General features: G+C 39.4%; 1 protein-coding gene across 3 annotated transcripts in view; it reads right to left on the bottom strand.

Annotated features, from left to right (window-relative positions):
• RANBP17 (RAN binding protein 17) overlaps window positions 1–20,282 on the bottom strand; it is a 154,750-nt gene that overhangs the window by 40,420 nt on the left and 94,048 nt on the right. For all 3 annotated transcript variants that reach the window (XR_010306378.1, XM_064161639.1, XM_064161640.1), the window contains 6 exons: window positions 18,881–18,944; window positions 18,687–18,795; window positions 16,884–16,987; window positions 10,554–10,642; window positions 3,909–4,016; window positions 3,069–3,151 (listed from right to left, as the gene is read on the bottom strand). Coding sequence is in view for 2 of the 3 variants with exons in the window: in XM_064161639.1 (XP_064017709.1) it covers window positions 3,069–3,151; window positions 3,909–4,016; window positions 10,554–10,642; window positions 16,884–16,987; window positions 18,687–18,795; window positions 18,881–18,944 (557 nt within the window). In the remaining variant the exon portion in view is untranslated. The remainder of the gene's footprint in view (window positions 1–3,068; window positions 3,152–3,908; window positions 4,017–10,553; window positions 10,643–16,883; window positions 16,988–18,686; window positions 18,796–18,880; window positions 18,945–20,282) is intronic.

The following is a 20,282-nucleotide window of genomic DNA, read 5'->3' as shown; positions in this document are numbered from 1 at the left end:
TTGAAATTAATGCAAAAATCCCTTAATATCAGAATTTTATAGGAATTTGTATGCTCAAAAGATCATACAGAACTAAAGTAATGAATCCTTACAACACATTTCCAGAAGAGTTTTATCTTTCTGTACACTGGAATGGAAATCTCATAAACCAGTAATTGGTGCTAAAAGTTGAAAACATTAACAGAAATTATTCAAAGCTGATTAATTGTAGTATCTTAAAATACTTATAGCATGCAGCAAAACTTTCCCAGACCCTAAGCCAGTGGCCACTTCAGAAGTAGCTGTAGCAGGGTGAAATAGTGCTGATCTGGGATGTTTATTCCAGTGTCCACAGCTGAGCCACGGGGATGGCCAGGCCAGTGGTGCCCATCTGTGCCCAAGCTGAGCCAGCTGGATTATGTGAGCTCTCTGCTCTCAGTGGCCAGCACAGCCCATCACACCAGGAGGGCTTTTATAGTGACTCTGCAGTGAGTCCAGCCCTGCAGTAAGTGTTGGCAACCACACACAGAAAACAAAACCTAAGCGACTCCTCTAAGTGTCTGAAGTAGTAGAAAGATTTCAGACATGGGTGATAACATGCATAACATGGAAAGCAAAATGAAAACAACCCAGCCCATACATGTAACTGAGTAAAGGCTTTCTCCCATGTCTACCCCCTTCCTCCATTTTTAATTGATAGGTGATTTAAAGGTTTTCTTTTGGAGGACATGAAGAACAGTTCTCCTCTTGCCTCTGTGTTGAGCAAAACGTCATCAGGAGCACAGTTAGGAAGAACACAAGAAAAAGCTCCTATGGTTGTTTTACTTCTTTCTATGGCAACAATCTCCAGGTATATGCCACACACCTCCAAGTGTTGTTCACACAATGTAACAAAGCAGACAACATGCTTAGACAAGGGCTTCCACAGGCTTTATGGCTCCACTACTTAGTTTTATGTCTTTGATCTGCACTGTCCTAGAATTTCCTTTTACATTGCATAATTAAATTCTAGCATGAGCCAGAAATGTTGTCTGGTCCTTATGTGCGAGAGCTACCAATGCTTTGGGGCTGAGAACTTAATGAACTTTGCACACACACAATATAAACTGCAACTGAAAGCAAAAGGTTTCTTTACAGAGTGTTTTTTAGACATGAATTAAGAATGAAGCAGGCTGAAACCAACCAGTGTGGATTACTCAAGAAGGTTTAGAAACTGGATGCAAACATAAGCTGACTGTGTCCTGGACTACATCAAGAGCAGTGTGACCAGAAGGATGAGGAAAGTTATTCTGCCCCTTTACTCCACTCTTGTGGTACTCTACCTGGAGTACTGTGTCCAGTTCTGGTGCCTCCAGGACAAGAAGGACATGGAACTACTGGACCAGGTCCAGAGGAGGGCCATGAAGATGATTAGAGGGCTGAGGCACCTCTGCTATGGGAAGAGGCTGAGAGAGTTGGGCTTGTTCAGCCTGGAAAGAAGCCCAGTCTGGAGAGGAGAAGGCTCTGGGTAGACCTTAGAGCAGCCTTCCAGTCCCTGAAAGGGACCTAGAGAAAAGCCAGGGAGGGACTTTCTACAAGCACTTGTAGTGACAGGATAAGGGGCAGTGGCTTTAAGCTTGAGGAGGGCAGACACATACTGGATATTTGGAAGAAATGTTTTACAGTTAGGGTGATGACATAGTGGATGCCCAGTGAAGTCATGGATGCTCTCTCTCTGGAGGTGTTCAAGGCCAGGTTGGATAAGGCCTTGAGCAACTTGGACTCATAGAAAATGTCTCTGCCCATGGAAAGGGGCTGAAACTGGATAGTCTTGAAGGTTCCATTCAACCTAAACTATTCTACAAATCTACAGACTGAAATGAATGGATGCCAGATAATAGGACAGGGGTTTCCCAAGTGCAGAAAGGATGGGAAAGGCTGAATGGAAGCAATGAAAATACTCAGAAAGAAAACACAACTGCAGTGGAATCCGGTGCCATAACACAGTTAGGGCTGAAGCATCATCATAAGTACAGGTATCTGCTTTTTTGAAATAAAAGAAAGCATACAGCAATTAAGCAGAAAGGCTAACAGAAACTGAGCAGTAAAATCTAAAAGTTCAGCTTTTTTTTTTTTTGTAGATGGAAAGCCTTATTTTTTATTTAGCTTAATTGTTCTATCAAATTTACTTAAGAAGTTAGGTGAAAAATATTGGGCTAGCTGACTGCATGGGGTATTTGAATGGCAAAATGATTCTGCAGGGAGTGAGAGTTACTTGGCTGTACTTTTTTTCTGTCATAAGTAAATGCTTTATGCATTCTGCATATACTGTTTCCATGCCCTGCAGATCAAATGCAAAATTACATCTGAAGTTTTGTTGGTTTTTTTGGTTTGTTATTTTTTTAATACTCAGGCAGTAATGTAACAGTTTCCTGACTCAAAATACAACTTGAAGGCAGTAAAAGCAAACATGATGCACACAGTTTCTTTCTTTAAAAGAAATAAGTAGTTTTCCTGTTTACACAAACTACAAATGAAGCTGTTCTACAAAAAACTTGGTAATGTTCCTTTCAAAATATTTAGAAAGCAAAACTGTAACCTACAGAATTGGAGTGTAATATAAACTGCTGGTGTCAAAGACCTGTTGCAGTTGCATGCATGAGTGGGAGTAGTAAAATGGAGCAACTTATTATAAACACTTTTAACAGTGCTCTAGGGCAAAGCTGGTTTGGTTCTCATATGTTTTGGAATGGCTGAAATATAATTTGAATACATAAAATCAACCCACATCTATCAATCAGTAGCCTAGATCGAACACCTCCTGAGTATCTCTATCTTCACTGAAACATTTAGAGTTGTTAGAAGGCAGGGGCTCAAATTGAAAGAGAGATGCAAGCAACAATGCTACAGAAATGGGCCCTCAACTGTGAAAGTCAGTGAGGTCTAAAGGTCTGCATTCCACAAAAGCATGACACTGGCTGCAGCACCTGACAGTCCTGCTACCTATTCCACAAACCTACTGGTGTTCAGCACTATGAACTAACAGCATTTTTATATCACAAGACAGGCAAAGAACTACACTACAGAGGAAAACATTACTGGATACCTACCATAGGTACAAATCATTTTGCTAGCTTCTCTAAAGAGAAGAATTCCATTTGGAGATGAGACATCGAAATTTAAACGTTGTGACCTAAAAAAATAACAGCAAAAAATATTCAGAGGGTCATTGAAAAAGAAAGTTGCAATGGATTCCATCCGAAACCAAAATCCCCATTTGCTGACAACGAAGTACAGGTATTTGATAGCCTAATTCTGGCTTTCAGTACACAGCTGTGGTTATCTCCATGAGTTGCCAAAGAAACAATTCTATGTCGAAAATATTTTAACCAGCCAAGTTGACCTGACAGTACCTACACAGCTTTCAGTGGCAGGTGAACACCTTTTATGCCTGTATACAGTTCAGAAGAATGCTACAAAGGTAATCCATTGAAATGGATTGGTACTGGATAAAAGAGTTGAGCTGCAAAAGGAACTCTAAGGCAGGTGTGATTTTACAGGCACCTATGTAAGTAAGCTGCTTGGATTAAGGCAACATTCAGTCTGCAGCAAGCCTTGACAAAAGACAGTTTTTGGATAGTTAGAACCAACATTTATCCTTGGTTAAAACACACATTTCAGCTAACAGTGAATATAAAGTCACAGTGGCCTCTCACATGTATTCCTGTAATCAATCCTTATCAGTTGATTTTTAACATCGCTCATTTTGGTAGAAAACCACAGTGACCCTGAAATCTGAGCTCTGCTTGTCCACTCTGGTCCAAAACCCAAAGGCAGCAGTCATACAGTGCAGGTCAGACAGCATGAGGCTAAGCAAAATATAAACCAGATGGCACAGACTGCATACCAGGGCAGTATTCATTGCTACTCTGATGTCATATGTCGCTTACCTGTTCTGCATAAATTCTGCCATCAGCTTTAAGATGGGGGTTGTGCAGGCAGGTTCCTGGTACCACAGTTCGATAGCTCGTTGCAGGACAGACATGTAGGCAGGGTATCTTCACCAAAATCAGTTAAGGAGTACACAGACAAAATGATGTCTCGAAAAACAACCTGGAGGGCTGGAGCACCTGTCCTAAGAAGACAGCCTGAAAGAACTGGGGCTGTTCTGCCTGGAGAAAAGAAAGCTCTGAGGAGACCTTAGAGCTGCATTTCACCATCTGAAGGGGACCTACAGGAAGGCTGGAGAAGGACTGTTTAGAAGGCCCTGTGGAGACAGACCAAGGGGCGACGTTTTGAAACTGGAGCAGGGTAGATTTAAATTGGACACCAGGAAGAAGCTCTTCATAATGAGAGTGGTGACATACTGGAACAGGTTGCCCAGAGTTGTGGTTGAGGCCCCATCCTTGAAGACATTCAAGATCAGACTTGATGTGGCCCTGGGCAGTCTGATCTAGTTGGAAGTGTCCCTGTTGAATGGGGGGAGGTGTTGGACAAGATGACCTTTGAGTGTCCCCCCCAACCAAATGCAATCCATGAGCCTGTGAACTTTCCCTGAGACTGTAGCTCACCATCAGTGGGTGAGCCACATACAGACCCTGTCATTCTCACAGAGGCACTGCCAGGACCTATAAACTTCAGCAAGTCTCTGCTTAGAAGTCTAAATCCTTTGGAAATGTTAATGGTTAACTGGGAAAGAGTTGATGGACCAGAGCTGTGATAAAGGAAATGAAGGCAGTTGGTGTAAGTGAAGCTAACCTGCAAGTACATATATAAAATGAGTTTTCAGGGAATGACAACAGTCATAAATGGCAATTTGATTTAAAACCCCCACAAATCTACATATAAAGCACACCCTGGCCCCCATGTTTCACCGTCACCTCATGTAAATTGTATTTGCTATATAAACACTTGAGGATTGCCTGAAATTGCTTGCAGAGCACTCAGGAAGAGAATTCAGTCAAGCTGTGAGGGGGGAGACCAGCAAAGTTAGATTCCCAAGAATTCTTTCAGGAGAACTTTTTGCTCATTATCACCCAGAAGGGATCAGTTCTTTTAAAGCAGGATTTCGAAGAATCCAGTACAGAAAAAAAAACCCCAAGTATAGCAGGCTCTGTAATGAAACTAAAAGGAGTTCCTGACTGTGTTCAGGTATTTCATGAAAGGATTTGATACAGAGCTGCCCACCAGTTTTCCAAACATGCTGAAAGAAAGAGTTTATTTGGATAAGACTGCAGACTGGTAAATGGAAATGAGGTAGCACAGCTTGCTTGGCAAAGAATTAAACAGTTATTTTACACTGAACCAAGAGATTTTAACTATACAGTTTGCTAATAAAACATGATCTAGCTAATCTACTTGGTGGTTTTGTTTAATAATAAACTTATGTTTCATTTTTAACTCTGTTTCATGTCATATAATTCTGCTTTATTTAACCACAGGAGAAACAGAGACTATTATTAGGAAAAGGCTATTGCCTATTCAGACAATAAAGGCAACTACTGTGAATCTTACAAAGTAGAATACAGGCCAAGTGCTCAACATGGGATTGTAAAATAAAAGCCTAAAATACATAAAGGTTTACGTGTGCCTAGGATATGTAGACACAGCTCTGGCTCAGCTCAATCCAGCTCTTCTGGTGGAGGCTGACGCTGTCAGGCACAGCCGTGCTGATGAATGACAGTGCTGTGCAGACAGATGGAAGGCATTCTGGCTACTGCTGTCTGTCTGAGGCATCTCAAGACTTCTGCACTTTGCTGCCAGCTGCTTGAGGCACTGCAGGCATAAACTATATGTAGCAGAAGACCTTGACATGTAAAATATACTTTTAGACCTTCTTTGTCACTCCTTTGTGGGGTTCTTTACAGTTTAAAATCAAACCAACCAAACAGGGTGAGTTATCCAGTAGCAAGCTAGGACTTGAATTCAAATCTCACTCACCCAAAATAACCTTGAAGCAGGCACAGGTGATCCATGCCATCTCACACCTTTAAAAATTCACCAACGCCAGCTCTGCTTTGTCTGATGTGGGCTTCCAGCCCAGCTCATTCTCAATGGAGAATGGTCAATATGCTCAACATGCAGATGTCATGTAAGATATAGAACTGAGCTGTGCTATTACATCTATTAAGTCATGCCTCTTCCTCAGCCTTCACAGTAGCCCCATGTGCATGAAAGAGAGATGGTGCAATGGTGCAGGTCCCCACTGTGGAATCTCATGGGGTAGAAAACAACTGCCTATTCAGATTTCATGGTCAAGAGAGCAACTTGAGAGCCAAACCCTACAACTAAAATGTAAAAACTTAAGCCTTGAGTCCATATTCACTGATGAGGAAAGACTGGAGACTATAACCAAATTTTGTAAAAGCTAGGGTCAACAGAAGAGCTTTGGTAATTTGTTATTTCTTTTACAAATCAACTAAAGTGAAATAAATTGGTTTTAAACAGAGTATTCTTTTCAGGTGTTCTTAATCACAATTTTTAAGGAATCTGCCTAAATTGTGAACTTGACCTCACCACTGAGTTCAAGCTCAAAGGAATTCAAACTGCAAAATATGGCACTGAGGTCTGAATGAACGCAACTGACAAGAACAGCTATTACAAACAGATTACTCATCAGGTAGATCAGGTAGTCTTGTTTCACAAGAAAATGTGATCTCCTGTGATTAGGACATGTCAGTTGCTACATATATCTGTTTGCTTGGTTCTTGCAAGTTTTCACCTTACCCTGAAATCTTAAAATAAACTTTAAATTTTAGCTCTTTAAAACCAGAACTATTTGGAACAAGCTACCTATATTGCTGCACCTGTGTTTATTTGCTTCTTTTAGTGGGCCACATCTGAGGCAGCATACCATCAGACACTCAAATATCTAGGCCAGCTGGAACTTCTAAATGACCATTAGGTCCAACATCTCAGTGGCAGATGACTTCTCTATAAACTCAGCAGCTATGCATCTAGACACACAAGCATTCTTACTTAGGCAGCCAACTTCATGCACTCAGGCATATCCACCATGTGCTACCCAGCTGACATCAACTCTGAGTCAACTTAATGATGTAATTCCTGCAACCCACTTTCTTCTTGCAACCTTTTTCTTTTGCAGACAACAGAAGGCATTAAATGCTGGGGGGAACACAGGAAGGACTGTTGATGGGTTGCCACCTAACTGTAAGAAACACACACTGAAAAAGAACAACAAAGTGGACATTACCTTGAACTCACCATGGAATCACCATGGACGTATCTTGACTGAAAGACTGAGGACCTACGGCTGCAGTCTGGTATTAGTATGGAAGAAAACAGATTAAACTTTCAACATCCCATCCAGGCAGACTGGAAGTGAGCAGCTGGGTGAAAGGTATAAGGAGAATCAGCATCATTAAGCAAGGCAGGTTGTGATTCTGCTCACGCTGAGTACAGGTTTGCTCAGGCCGCACCTGCCTGCTCAGGGCTGACCTACAAAGTCCACAGAGCACACACTGTGAATACAAAAGGCAAATAAACTTCCCAAAGCTCTGGCACTGGAATCATCATTGACAGCTTGACATATCAATATTTCAGGAAGAATAAATGACTTTCATATCCAGGGTTTTGGGGGGGTGGGTTGTTTTGTTTGTTTGTTTGTGTGCTGTTCTCCTCCACCTTTCATTACCGGATGCTTTGGGAAGGTGCTCTACTTAACACCTGAAGCTGCTTAAAAGATTTGGAAATATTTTAATGAAGTCTTTTGAGATATCACCTAATACAACTTTAAAACAAATTTTACTATTATTGTAAGTATTTTCTCTTCATCCCTTGCCAGAGGAAAACTATAAATCTTGTCTCAGCTGAATGAACACCATTTATCATATTCATTTTCTTGTCAATACAATTATGAAAAGCCTTTGGCCTTTTTCCAAGGAGCCTGATTTGCTAGAGAAACTCAATTAGTATAAGCAAGCCTGCTACAAAACAACCCTATCTGGCATCTAGCACAGCTTCAGCATACCTGACGATCCACCTCTACATCACCATTCTAATAACTCAATCACAGTGGCAAAACACAAGATAAAACGGTGTTCCCCATGCCTCCTCCCCTCTCTGGACCAAGAGGACTTGGAAGAAATTATTTCTGCTCATTTTTGCCATCTGCTGGACAAAACTTAAATCCTAACCATTGCAAAGAGAAAAAAGAAGAGTCTCTCAGGTGAGAGATTACTGACTGCAATGTGTTTTGTTATAGCCAGGGCTCAGACTCTGAATATTTCCTGCAATCACCTGGAAAGTTTTTCAGTACATTCTCCTGACAACAATTTACAAATGACTCTTTCTGGCAGTTTTCAATAGAGACTGAACATGATCTCATGGCACATTAAAAGCTTAGCAAGAGATAACCCTTGCCTCTTTGTGTTGTTTACTTATTGAAAAATGCAAGTAAATCAGATGTATTTTGGCTAATATTCTGTACTTGCCATTTGCAATATTGAAATATCAGAGCTTCACACATAACAGAATAAAACCTGTTTGCAAAAATTATTTTCTTTACCATTAAGATCATTTTCTGATGATTGAGATGAAAGCAAAAAAAGAAGAAATGCATTAATCAAAGGATATTTAAACTTCACAAGATAAAACTGGTATTTGAGCCTCACTTCTCCTCCCATTTATACAGTAAATAAGAGTTGTGATAATAGCAGCTTATTCTGCTGTAATGCTTTGGATCAATACCTGGATGAAGCTGGGCTCATCCAAACGAGGTGAAATCCACTGATCAGAAGCAGGCACTTAGCCTTTACAGCCAAAGGTGAGGAAGAAAAAAAAATGGAGCCTGTGCAGTGGAAATGAAACCAAGAAGGCCTGAGCTCTGAATTCCACAAAAGCAGCATTTCCATCTATTTTTACTGTTACTACAGAATAATGAAATCCAAAAGTCGGAGGCTGTTTTTATCTATTTGAAATAAACTTAACTGATTCCTTTGAATTTATGAGTTAATTAAAAAACATAAAAGATCATGTCAGGGTCCTGAGCATGATGCATCCTGGATCCGTGTATCAAGAAACACCTCCATGGATGAACCCATTTCTTTCAAACAGAGAGGAAGTAAATCTGTGTTATCCCTCCTCTTGCATCAGGAGATCTGCAGTTTTGCAGAGAAGAGGAGCGTGATACTCATACTGTATGAGGGAAAACAAAGTAAAACCAAATTGAAATGGAAGCAGCACTGGTCTGCTTGTAGACATCCTCCTGATTTTATTATTAAGTTTTAGGGTAACACAAGCACAAGCAGTACTAACGAAGTTAAATGTACCCAATGGTGCCCATTAGAAAATGAGATGCTAATTCACAGTCTGGCTTCGGTAGTTTGGGGTTTGGTTTTGTTGGTTTTGTTTTTCTCTTGTCCTCTAAAACTGAAATTAAGGGATACTTTCCACTATTTTAAAGAGAAATAAAGATTACACTGATTTGTGTTTTGGACTAATTTTCTGCAATCTAAGCCTGCACATAGGAAGAATCAATGCAGGCTTGTGAAGGTCTTAAACAGGGTTTATCAGAATGGTCACCAGGTTCCCACCACTCAACTCACAAGGATGTCTATCAGATCAAACCACACTGCACTGTACAGCTTTTCAGTCCTTAAAGGCTAATTTCTTAGTTGCAATTAATATACTGAGACATTTCTCTTTCTTAACCAGAAAGATGAATGAAGAGTAGGGTTTCGTTACTGACTTAAAATAAGAATCTTTCTAAGAGCTTGATTTCTACTACAGCACCACATTGCACTGGAATGTTATTTTGCTTTCATTGCTCTTGAATGTTATTCATTTTTCATAAAATAAACAAATAGATAACTAGCCTCCACAGCTTTGTGAGATCTAAATTCTAAATCAAGTATTTTCATAGTTACTTCACAATATATTTCAGCAGTCTCGTACTAATCTGAATGTGTGCTACTGTATTTATAAAAACAGAAACCATTTCTCTGTAGTATTAAGAAAATACCCATGAGTATTATTATTGGCATAAAAATATGTACAAAATTTAAAGCAGATGGAGTATCGTTACTTACTGAAGAAAAGGACAGTCTAAAGAGTTTGGTTTTGTTTTCAGATGTCCATTTTAGTCTGGATGAAGACTGCAGGTGTTGTGATATTAATAGAGCTGACATAAATAGAAAGTAACTGACTAAATTAAAGACATGATTCATACCAGGGAGAGAAATCTCCCCAGACAGCACTTGTATAGTATTTTTTATACACTTTCAATGTGAAACCAAATGTAGGTACATTGTATTTGGAGCTGAAGACAAAGCTCTGTTGTTTTTTGCTTGGTTGGCTTTTTTTTTTTAATGAAAACATGAGAGGTTTCTAAAAGGAAGAAACCCACTTGGATACGTTTTCTAGATGAGTAGTGTGACACAACAAAAAAGTGACCTCTCTGTGGTCCTTCCCAGTTAACTGCATGGTTGCCATTGTGCTGTAATTTTAGCTGATTACACATTAGTTCATTTAGCTTTGTTTCCTCTTCCCCACTGTGCCATACTATTAAACTAATGCAAGGGGCCTGGTATCCCTCTGTGCACAGAGCTGGTATTGTCATCGTGTAATAAGGATACATCCAGTCAAACAGCATGGTGTAGCTGGTCTTTGTGTTCAGTGCAAAGGCAATCCCTCGAAGATCCCTTGCCAGCCCGATCAACATACGCTGTCAGTGGGAAAGAGACACAGTAATTGATTTTCACGTTAGCGCAGAGCAGATGGAGTAATAATCAGCCAATAATGACCACATATCTGATTTTGATTCATTAGTTTAAATGTCTCGCTCAAATCTCTGCTCTTTTTTTTGGTTTTTTTTGGTTGAATTTATTATAAACCTCACAGATTCTTTTAACAAACAGGACTGTCTCAAGTTTTACAAGGATAACACCAACAAAATGCTTGGGCAATGCTTTTGATTATTTGCAGGTCTCTCCTAATGAACAATGCAAATTAACACAGAATCTATGAATATGGTGTGTTCAACTTTCAAAGTGCTTCCTGTATTCCTATATTTAAAGTAATAATAACAACAATAAAACGTTCATTTAAGCTTGTAATATTCTGAATGAGGTGCAGGACTAACAGATATTTGTAACAAGCTACAATTAAGGTTGTTCTGAGAGTCTCACTGAACTGTTCCTGTAAAACATCTTCTGTGTCTTTGCTTTTAAAGTAAATTTTTCAGGTTAAATTTATTCCAAAAGATTCTTTTTTGGGTGGTGGGGTTTTTTATTTTTGTTCAAAGAACACCATACATATCTCTGTCTGTATTAGCAGGAGTTCTGAGATGCATTCTTTTTTTTCCCCCCCTTTAGTGAGTGAAGTGTGGCTTCAGAATCTTTCCAGCTGAAACACAGGCAACAATTTATGCATAGATAATTAGGGATGTTTTCAGGATAATTAATAGACACCAATAAGAAACACTTCTGAATGAAAAATAGTTTAACAATGCAAATAAACTTTTCAATTTATTTAGACATAACTGTTATTTTCTGACAATTAGGCAGTTTTAATAAATATCATCCATGTGTTGCAGATGGGGCTTGCCCCCTTTTTTTTCCCCTTCATAATACTGCAGGGTGAAAAAAAAAAAGAATCACTGAAGCATGGCAAAAAAAGCCTCAGTAAGAAATTTTGTCTTTTAAAATCTGAGTTTTCAATAATGTACCACTTGGTGCTAACACTCTAATATTTACAGTGTTGAGAAATACAAAAGATAAGATTCAGATATTAATTTTAATTGATCACATGAAGAGCAAATTATGGCTGCTGCCTTCTTAAACTGCTAAATGTAATCTTACACAGGGGCTAATTTCTACTTTTCCTATGCAGAGCCATCAGTCCAACTGACTTGAATGGCACACACATAGATTTATCCAAGGATAACTGAGATCACTTCAAAACATCGTTGAGGTTGCTAGGAGTATTTTAATATTTGCATTTCCTTTTTGTTGTGCACTGAAATGGCCTGAACTTGCAAGATGCTCAGAGGTCTCAACTCTCATTAACTTTAATGGGACTCTGAAGTCACTGGAGAGGAAGTGTTCAATACTGAGGAGATGCAATATAAAACTGTAACTTTATATGCATCTGTATTTTCATATTTCTTGTGCTCTTCTGTCCACACAGAAAATAACTGTTTAGCAGATGTGGTGGCCAAAACTAAAGAATTAAAAGAGCTCAGCAGCAACACTTCATACTTTGTTCTAAATGCATGCAGACTTCCAGCAATAGCCCCAAGGATGTGGAAATCTTCCCAATTGATTTTGGTTCCTTTGCCCATTCTAGCAACCAGACAGAAGATAAGCAAGCATGCACAAAGGAGAGTTTGGAACAGGGAAGAAGGGGAGCTACAGCCCCTGGCAAGATGTGAACTTGCCTTTGTTTGAGGATACACTTGGAGAGAAAGAGCTCACCATCCTGCTATGGTCTCCAGAACATGGCTTAGAAACAGACAACTAGCCAAACTCACATTGCTTAACATGCTTGTTCTGTCTTTACAAGAACAATTGGTTTCAAAACCCTTCTCTTTCCCAAATATATTTAAGAAACAGTTTGGTTGTGAGACTTCAAAAGTTATTAAAGCAGATCCACAACTTTCTTCAAACTAGGATCTCAGATTTATGGGAACCTACACAAATATCAGGCAACTTCAGACACCACTGGACCTTGAATTGTAAAGGAAGGAGAAGAACTACTACATAAACAACAGTTCTTGAGACTCTATTCTTTAAATTTAGTTACTGTTATTAAAACGCCCACCCTGTTAACCACACTATTCATAATCTGTGACTTCAGTCTACAAGGCACTGTAATGTTCTTGTCCTATAAAATCCCAGCAAACTCAGTGGTTTGGGTAATATCCATCAGATCTCTGTGAAACAGTCCTGCTGGCAACACCCAGACAGCTTATAGAACCGCCTAGAGAATCCTGAGATAAATCCTGGTCCATTTCAGGCACAGGTAAAATAAACTCTAAGGGGAGCAAAATCTACCCTAAAGTCCATGGTTGCTAAGTCATATTTAGTAGACAACATAGCCCCCAAACTTTAAAATCCCAAGACACTCTACTTTTAGTTCATTATGAGTTTTAAAATACCACTTATGTGAATAAAAACAACATCATAAACCCATACATCTACTTTTTGTCTGTCATCCTGTGGGATTTGAAGTGCCTGCCAACTTAGCAGAGTCATTTGAGCAATACACGTAGCTGCTGCTTCACTCACAACTGAGCAGCAGCCAATGCTGGGGCTAACTGACAATTAACAATATCACCAGCAACTGCAAAATGAATAAGGTGAGATGTGAAGAACAGCAAGGAGAAGCAGCCCAGCAAGGGGAGGCTTGTCAGCAGTAGTATGTGTGCTTAGACATTGCTTCTCTTGCTAATGGAATCATTTTGTGGAAATGTTGGTCTTGGTTCTTTCCTGAATGTCAGCCATAGGTTTCTTTAAGATCAGCTAAACCAAATCCATAAAAAAATATATTCAACTATTTCATTTCAAAGTCCCAAAAAAGATTTTTCAATGAATTGGAGCTTTCAAAGGAAAAGGAGCAGAAGACTTAAATATTCACAGAAGAAAACCCTATGTCTTGTCAACGTGTGCCAAGTATCTGACCAACCCAATTAAAACAGACAAGGTGACTCCAAGCACCCACCCCCAAAAAGGGGCTTGTAATGGAAAGTCTGACAGACCCTTAACTATAGTGGCACTACTGGGTGCAGCTATAATATTACCCTCATAATTCTACTATATAATAACAACAAAGGAAAAAAAAGGTGAAGGGTCATTGCGCTTTGTCTTTAGAATTAAGATGGCTGTCTTCATCCTTACAGCATACTCTTAATTCTGGAGACACGTCTTAATAACCTCTAAATAGTTCCAACAAAAGAGCCGTGTCAGAGGAATGAGCAGGCCCCAAGGTGTTTCAACTGGAGTGTTTTCATCTGCCTTTATTGCTCTATCCCTCTCCAGAATTAAGGCAATAACCTGTGATAAATTATTCAGGAACTGCTACAGGGATCAAAGCAAAATCATTCTGTTAAAGTGCTGTTTGCAACATTTGGCACTTAGTGTGAAAACTTTTAATGTGTGCAAGCTGAAAATCAAGGATTTTAAATAATTTAACAGCGTGGAGTTTCTACAAACTAGCTAAAGATAGCATGTTGCTATTTAACTGCTTTTTCCTCAGATCTTTTTTCTTTTCATGCATTTCTAGCAAATCTGATGGTGTCAGAACTACAAACAAAGTAGCACTAAGATTCCTTCCAGCTACTTGGACAATGTGTTACTTAACCAGATTGTCAAGAGAAACCTTGAAATTTAGGGGAGAAAATCAGCCACCGTTTTAACACTGGACATTTCTCCTTTCAGTATAAAAATGGGAAGATGGAAGTAGACCAAAAAAAATCAGAAAGGGAAGAAGGAAAAAAAGGAAAGCAAAGCACATAATTACTTAAGTCATCTTCAATTATACTTGATCTCCCTGGAAAAGAAACCCAAACATATGTTTTGTATGCAGATGTAATGATTACAAATGTATTTTAAAGAGAAAGAGCTCCCTTGTTGCAACTGGTTTTCAATGGTGTATTTCAGAAATATTAAAAACCTAGAAAAAACCCTCGCCAGTTAGAAAGTCCTAGTAAAAACCACAAATTAAATGAATTTGGCACTCCTGGACCATTTTCCTAGTGATATTTTAACAGTGTCATCTCCCGGTGGATGGGAATACTAAGCATTTTATTGAAGAACTGAACTGGTTTTGTTTTCAGTACTTGCAAAATGAAGTACCTGAAAGCACTTCTGCATGTATTATTTATTTATCATGATAGAAAAATAGCTTTAACCTAATAAATTACATTTAAGAGAATTTAGAGCAAAAGTTTTGTTTATGATAAAGCAACAGATTTAGTTCTTTATCAATAGCTTAAAGCACCAAGTTTTCTTTATACAAATTAGACAGATGGTGCTTACAGTAGAATTTACTAAAGGTCTGTCACAACAAATGCAGCCAAGCTGCATATTTAATCACTGCAGAACCTTGTCTACCTGCAGCTGCCAACTGCTAATCCAATTTCCCTGATAAATGTGGCAAGAGACACGATCAGCAATAAAGAGCATCTAACTCCATTTTCCTGCAGGGCGTCTTTTGATGAACATTTAGGACGGAAGCACCGAGTGCACTGTGTGGCCCTGGCTGGTGGCAGCTGCATGCATTTTGAAGACACACTTCTCAGGTTACTCACTTAATTCTGCCACTATCATTATGTTGCTATTGATCTCAGTAGCTCTTGTCTACACAGCATTACTCTAGATGAAGCTGAATCAGGCAGTTATCATGCATCAAACTTGCTCAAAAGCCTGGAGATTTCCCCTTAATTACTTGTGATTTTATTTGCAAATACCGTTAAAGTGTAATCAAGCAGTCACTTTCCAGGGTCGTTAAGAACTTGCTAGTTTAGGAATATATCACTGGCACTCCATTAAAATTTCTCTGCTGAAACAGTTTCAAGCAAAGCAGACAGGACAACAGCCGAATTATTTTAACAAACTGAATCCTCAGGAGATAAATAAGAGTTTCCTACAGAAAGGGGCAATGCCATCAAGTGACCTCTCTGCTTGGATTTTTAGGATTTCTAACTTGAAAATCTGAGCTGAATCCAAGACAGATGAACTGCACCCATTTAACAAATGAAAAGTTATTAAAATTACAATAGATAAAGCAACAACAAATGAGGAAATTAGAATCAAGTAATTATTGAAATAGCCTTAAATAGGATTTTCTAAAAAATATTAGCTTCATTCAAGTGATTATTGTGAACTATGCATCTTCTGGCACTGTCAGAGATGCACTGCAGAGAAATTACTTACTAAATATCCCAGCGTATCTCTTTACCTTCTTATGAAAGGAAGAGGATAAATGTGATGATGCAGTACTTAAGTTTCCATCATATTTTAAAATGGTGAATTAAAAATCACTGTTAGGGTTTCCTCAAAAGCACCCTGTGTAGCTGGAGCGAGCTCTCCAGCGTGCATTGTTAACTATTCAGTGACGGCAGAAGGGGATCTCTTTAATGCAACAGTGCTCTAATATATTACCACTCCTGATGATGCAGCTTCTATCTAGCAAGTCTTTTTCCTCCCTAAAATATACTGTTGTTTTGACACAAGCAGCTTGCTACACTTAAGGATTTTACTAATAAAACATAATGTTGTGCTAGATATTATGACTGTTGCCACAGCTGAACTGACTTGTCAAATCAATCCTAATATGGCTCCCACAGGCACATAAAAACCTTATTTAGCTATCAGTTATCCTAATCACTTTGTTCAGTTTAAGGGTGCAATGCTTCAAGACCAGTTCCTATTTATACATATATGCCCAGCCATTTAATAAAGTCTTGATTTATATAATAAATTCTTGTTGGAAAAAAAAACAACCTTCAAATCAGCAGTGTTTTATCAAGTGTGTTATAACATGGCTCCTCATCCCCCCCAAATAAATATGTTAATAGACACAAACAGGGTACTCACACAGCGAGAGGCAATATTACATATGAAACAGATCAGCTATCACTGGAAACAATTTTGTCCCTTTCATTATACATGGGGCTCAAATAGGGTCGCTCTATCTGCTAAACACTGAAAGATCCCAAAGCATTTATAAAACCTTTGCACAAACTTTATTTTGTTAGCCTTTGTCTTTCTACTGTCCACATTCCTAATGACACTAGATGTGGGTACAGATACACACAGAAGTACAAAGGTATGTGCATACCAAGAGAGAGACAGGAGAGACAAGAAGCTGGTTGTTAAATGGGGATGAGAAACTTGTTACATGCTTGCTCCTGTTGTATTTTTTTCTGTCAATAATTTCTTTCCATCTAATTGAAATAAACCTACCTTTGCTGCTTCTTGTTCAAAACTACTGTTGAGTATCTGAGTCACGCTTTCAAAGGTAATTGTGAGGGGGAGCATGAAATTCTCAAACTCATCCTCGTCTTCACCTACAGGAAAAGAAAGCAAAGTAGCAAAAACATTGGATCATATTCACACTGCTGTTTGGAAGGGCCCGTCTCATAGGCTTCTAGAGGAAAGTCTCACTACGAGCATGGGAACTTGGATATCACCTTATAGGAACAAAAACCTGAGGTTTGACATGTTTTCTACTGAGCCAGAAACAAAGAAGATAAATTGTTGATCATGAACAACTAGTATACCTGAAACCAGCACATCTCTGCATTTCTCATCTTTCTCTGTTTTGTTTTTCTCTTTTCTGTTAATCTGACAGCATTTGTTCAGAACTCTACAAGAACAGTCTTGTAAGAAAGGCATGGTTTAACCGTCAGAAAATGTTAAATTTAAACCTGCAGCAACAGATGAGATCCTGTCACATGTACTTCATAGCCTGATGTTTAAATCACAACCTTTTTTGATTGTATGCTCTTTATTTCTACCTCTGACCTACTTAGTGCACAGAACAAAGCTGACATGGAAATAAATCTGGACTGTGTTGGGGTTATTTGTGTGATGCTATTGCTCCTTAGATTAAAATAAACAAGATGTTGTGGGTAGGGAAAGAAGAGACTGTCTTGGTCAGACAGCTGAAAGACACCCTGCAAGTCTGCATTGTTTTTGTTTTGTTGTGATGCTGAACAGGTAACTATAACCAGCAACATTTTAGAAGTGGCACTCTGCATGAGGGTTGGTACTCCTGCTACTTTTCTTTAGAGCCTTAATGAGGGTAGCTTGCCTCTCAGATGCAGATTCCCCATGGGAGTAATTCAGAGTAGGAATTTAATTTATGTTCTTTGAAGAGCTCTTTGTCATAAGGCTCCTCTCTCTTCTCTCTTCCTTGGCAAAGTCTGGAAAACTAAGTTGCAGCTTAGAGGGAGTCTTCCACGTGTCAAATTGGTTGTGCTTATCATGCCGCACAGCAGGTGTTTTCTACAGCTTAGATCAACTCCTTTTGATAGTGCAGAAGAAGTAAGTGATTAAAAAGTATTTACCCCAGTAAAATGTTTCATATAAACATAACTTTTACTGGTGATTTTGTATTGTGCATTATCAGCCTTCCTCAAACACCTACGAGCATCCATAGAGTCATGACAGAATGGTTTGGGTTGGAAGCAATCTTAAAGATCACCTAGTTCCAGCTCTCTGGCCATAGCAGGGACAACTTCCACTAGAGCAAGATGCAGCATCCATCCCAGGGAGACCAAATGGCACCCTTCCAGTACCCGAAGGGGGGGCTACAAGAAGGATGGAGAGGGGCTGTTTCTAAAAATGCCTATGGTGGTAGGATGAGGAAAATGGTTTGAAATTAGAGAAGAGTAGATTAAGACGGAACGTTAGGAACAAGTTCTTTACCGTGAGGGTACTGGAACAGGTTGTCCAAGGATGCAGTTGAGGTCCCATCCCATATACAAGGTCAGGATGTACAAGGCTCTGAGCAACCTGATCTAATGGAGGATGTCCCTGCTGACTGGAGAGGGGGGTGGACTAGAGGATGACCTTTGGAGGTCCCTTCTACCCAAAGCATTCTATGACTCTATGATCTCCAAAGTTGAAGGTAGTGATTTAAGTAGTAACTGTAACATGTTTATTGTACAATTAAGCTGCTGTTTGATTGGTTTAATACCCTTAAAAATTCATAGCTCTACAAAAGACAGCAAGGTGTCTCAGGGACATGGGAGAGGACCTTACCTAAATCCACCATGAGCAGGCGAGTCAGAGCGGTGTAGAACATCGTCCGGCACCGAAGGTCACTGAGGCTGTAGTTATCACTGACATCCAAGAAGGGGAAGTGCTTACTCTGGTGAAACATAAGGGTCTGAAAAGTGAGGTGCTCTATGCAAATTTACTACACTCAACATTTTAAGCATGTTAGGACAACTTACTGTGTGATTCTGAAGCATGAATTTGACAGCTTCTATTTTCACAAGCTTTTTCAGGAGACTATAAGTAGCAGAGGTTAAGGAACCTTCCAGTATTATGACATGTGCAGGTTGTAGGAAATTTTAGTGAGAAAAAACAATTCTACCTGAAACAAAAGTGCATTAAATACTGGAGCCTTCTCCTCTAAGGTCTCCCTGGAGAGGAGAAGGCTCCAGGGAAATCCTAGACTAGCTTCACAGTATTTGAAATGGGCTACATGAGAGCTGGAAAGGGACTTTTCAAATAGGCCTGGAGTGACAGGATGAGGAATGATGGCCTCAAACTGGAAGAAGCTGCATTTACATTAGGAAGAAATACTTCCCACGAGGGTGGCAAGGCACTGGAACAGGTTGTCCAGAGAAACTGTGGGGGCCTCCAACTCTGGAAGTGTTCAAAACCAGCTTTCATGGGACCATGAGTAGTATGTGCTCCTGACCATGTCAGGGAGGTTGGAACTAGATGATCTTTAAGGTTCTTTCCAACCCAGACCGTTGTATGTACGAGTCTATAAAATAATCTGAATTTCATCTAGAAATGTATGTCATACAGATACTCTTTAGAACATTACAGACCATAATCTATTACTAATTAAAGCAATTACTTTTCATGGCATATATTCTAGTCACAAAATAGACAAATGAACTAAATGACTTCTATAATTAAACAGAGAGTTTCTGATAACAAATGGCGCTGCTTTTCCCCCAGACAGACTGGTGTCATCAGTATGAACAAAAAAGCCCAGTGGTTTTCTGACCATCTGAACCAAAGACAACTGGCACTTGGCAATGAGACTGGCAGCAGCCCTCAGCAGCACTGAAGTAATGGCCTCCAAATCACAGAGGTGATCTTCCAGGCCCATCAGAAAAAAAAAAACCATTTAATTTGTTTCAGTTACAACAGATGAAAATCCAGTTCGCACACGTTGAGCTATGTTAAAATACTGAAGAACTGAAAAGGTATTTCTGAAGAACATACAAGGTCTCAGAACTAGAGCAAAGTCTGTAACGAGGTGCTACTGCTGGGAATTTTGGATGTATCCAAAGAAGAATACTAGTTTCTCCAACTTTATAAATACAAAGCAAAATTAATTGACCACTACTAAGCAGAAACTGCTATTTTCCACTCCACCAACCGGCTAAATTCAAGCCAGTGACAGGCCAGATGGCAGGTAACTAAAGCAGTACCATGCTGCCCCCAGCCACCATGCTCTGCTCTCTGCTCAGGAACACTACAGAAAAATTCAAACCCCAGAAACATTCCTAAGCACTGAAGGCATAAAATGACTGAAATGACTTTTGGGCTGGTACATTCCACTATGAACATGACAAGCCTACGAATCCTTAGTTTACCCATCACTGTTGATCC

The sequence above is a fragment of the Pogoniulus pusillus genome, chromosome 22 (genome assembly GCF_015220805.1).
Source record: "Pogoniulus pusillus isolate bPogPus1 chromosome 22, bPogPus1.pri, whole genome shotgun sequence".
Lineage (NCBI taxonomy): Eukaryota > Metazoa > Chordata > Aves > Piciformes > Lybiidae > Pogoniulus > Pogoniulus pusillus.
This window is presented reverse-complemented; position numbering and strand designations above follow the sequence as displayed.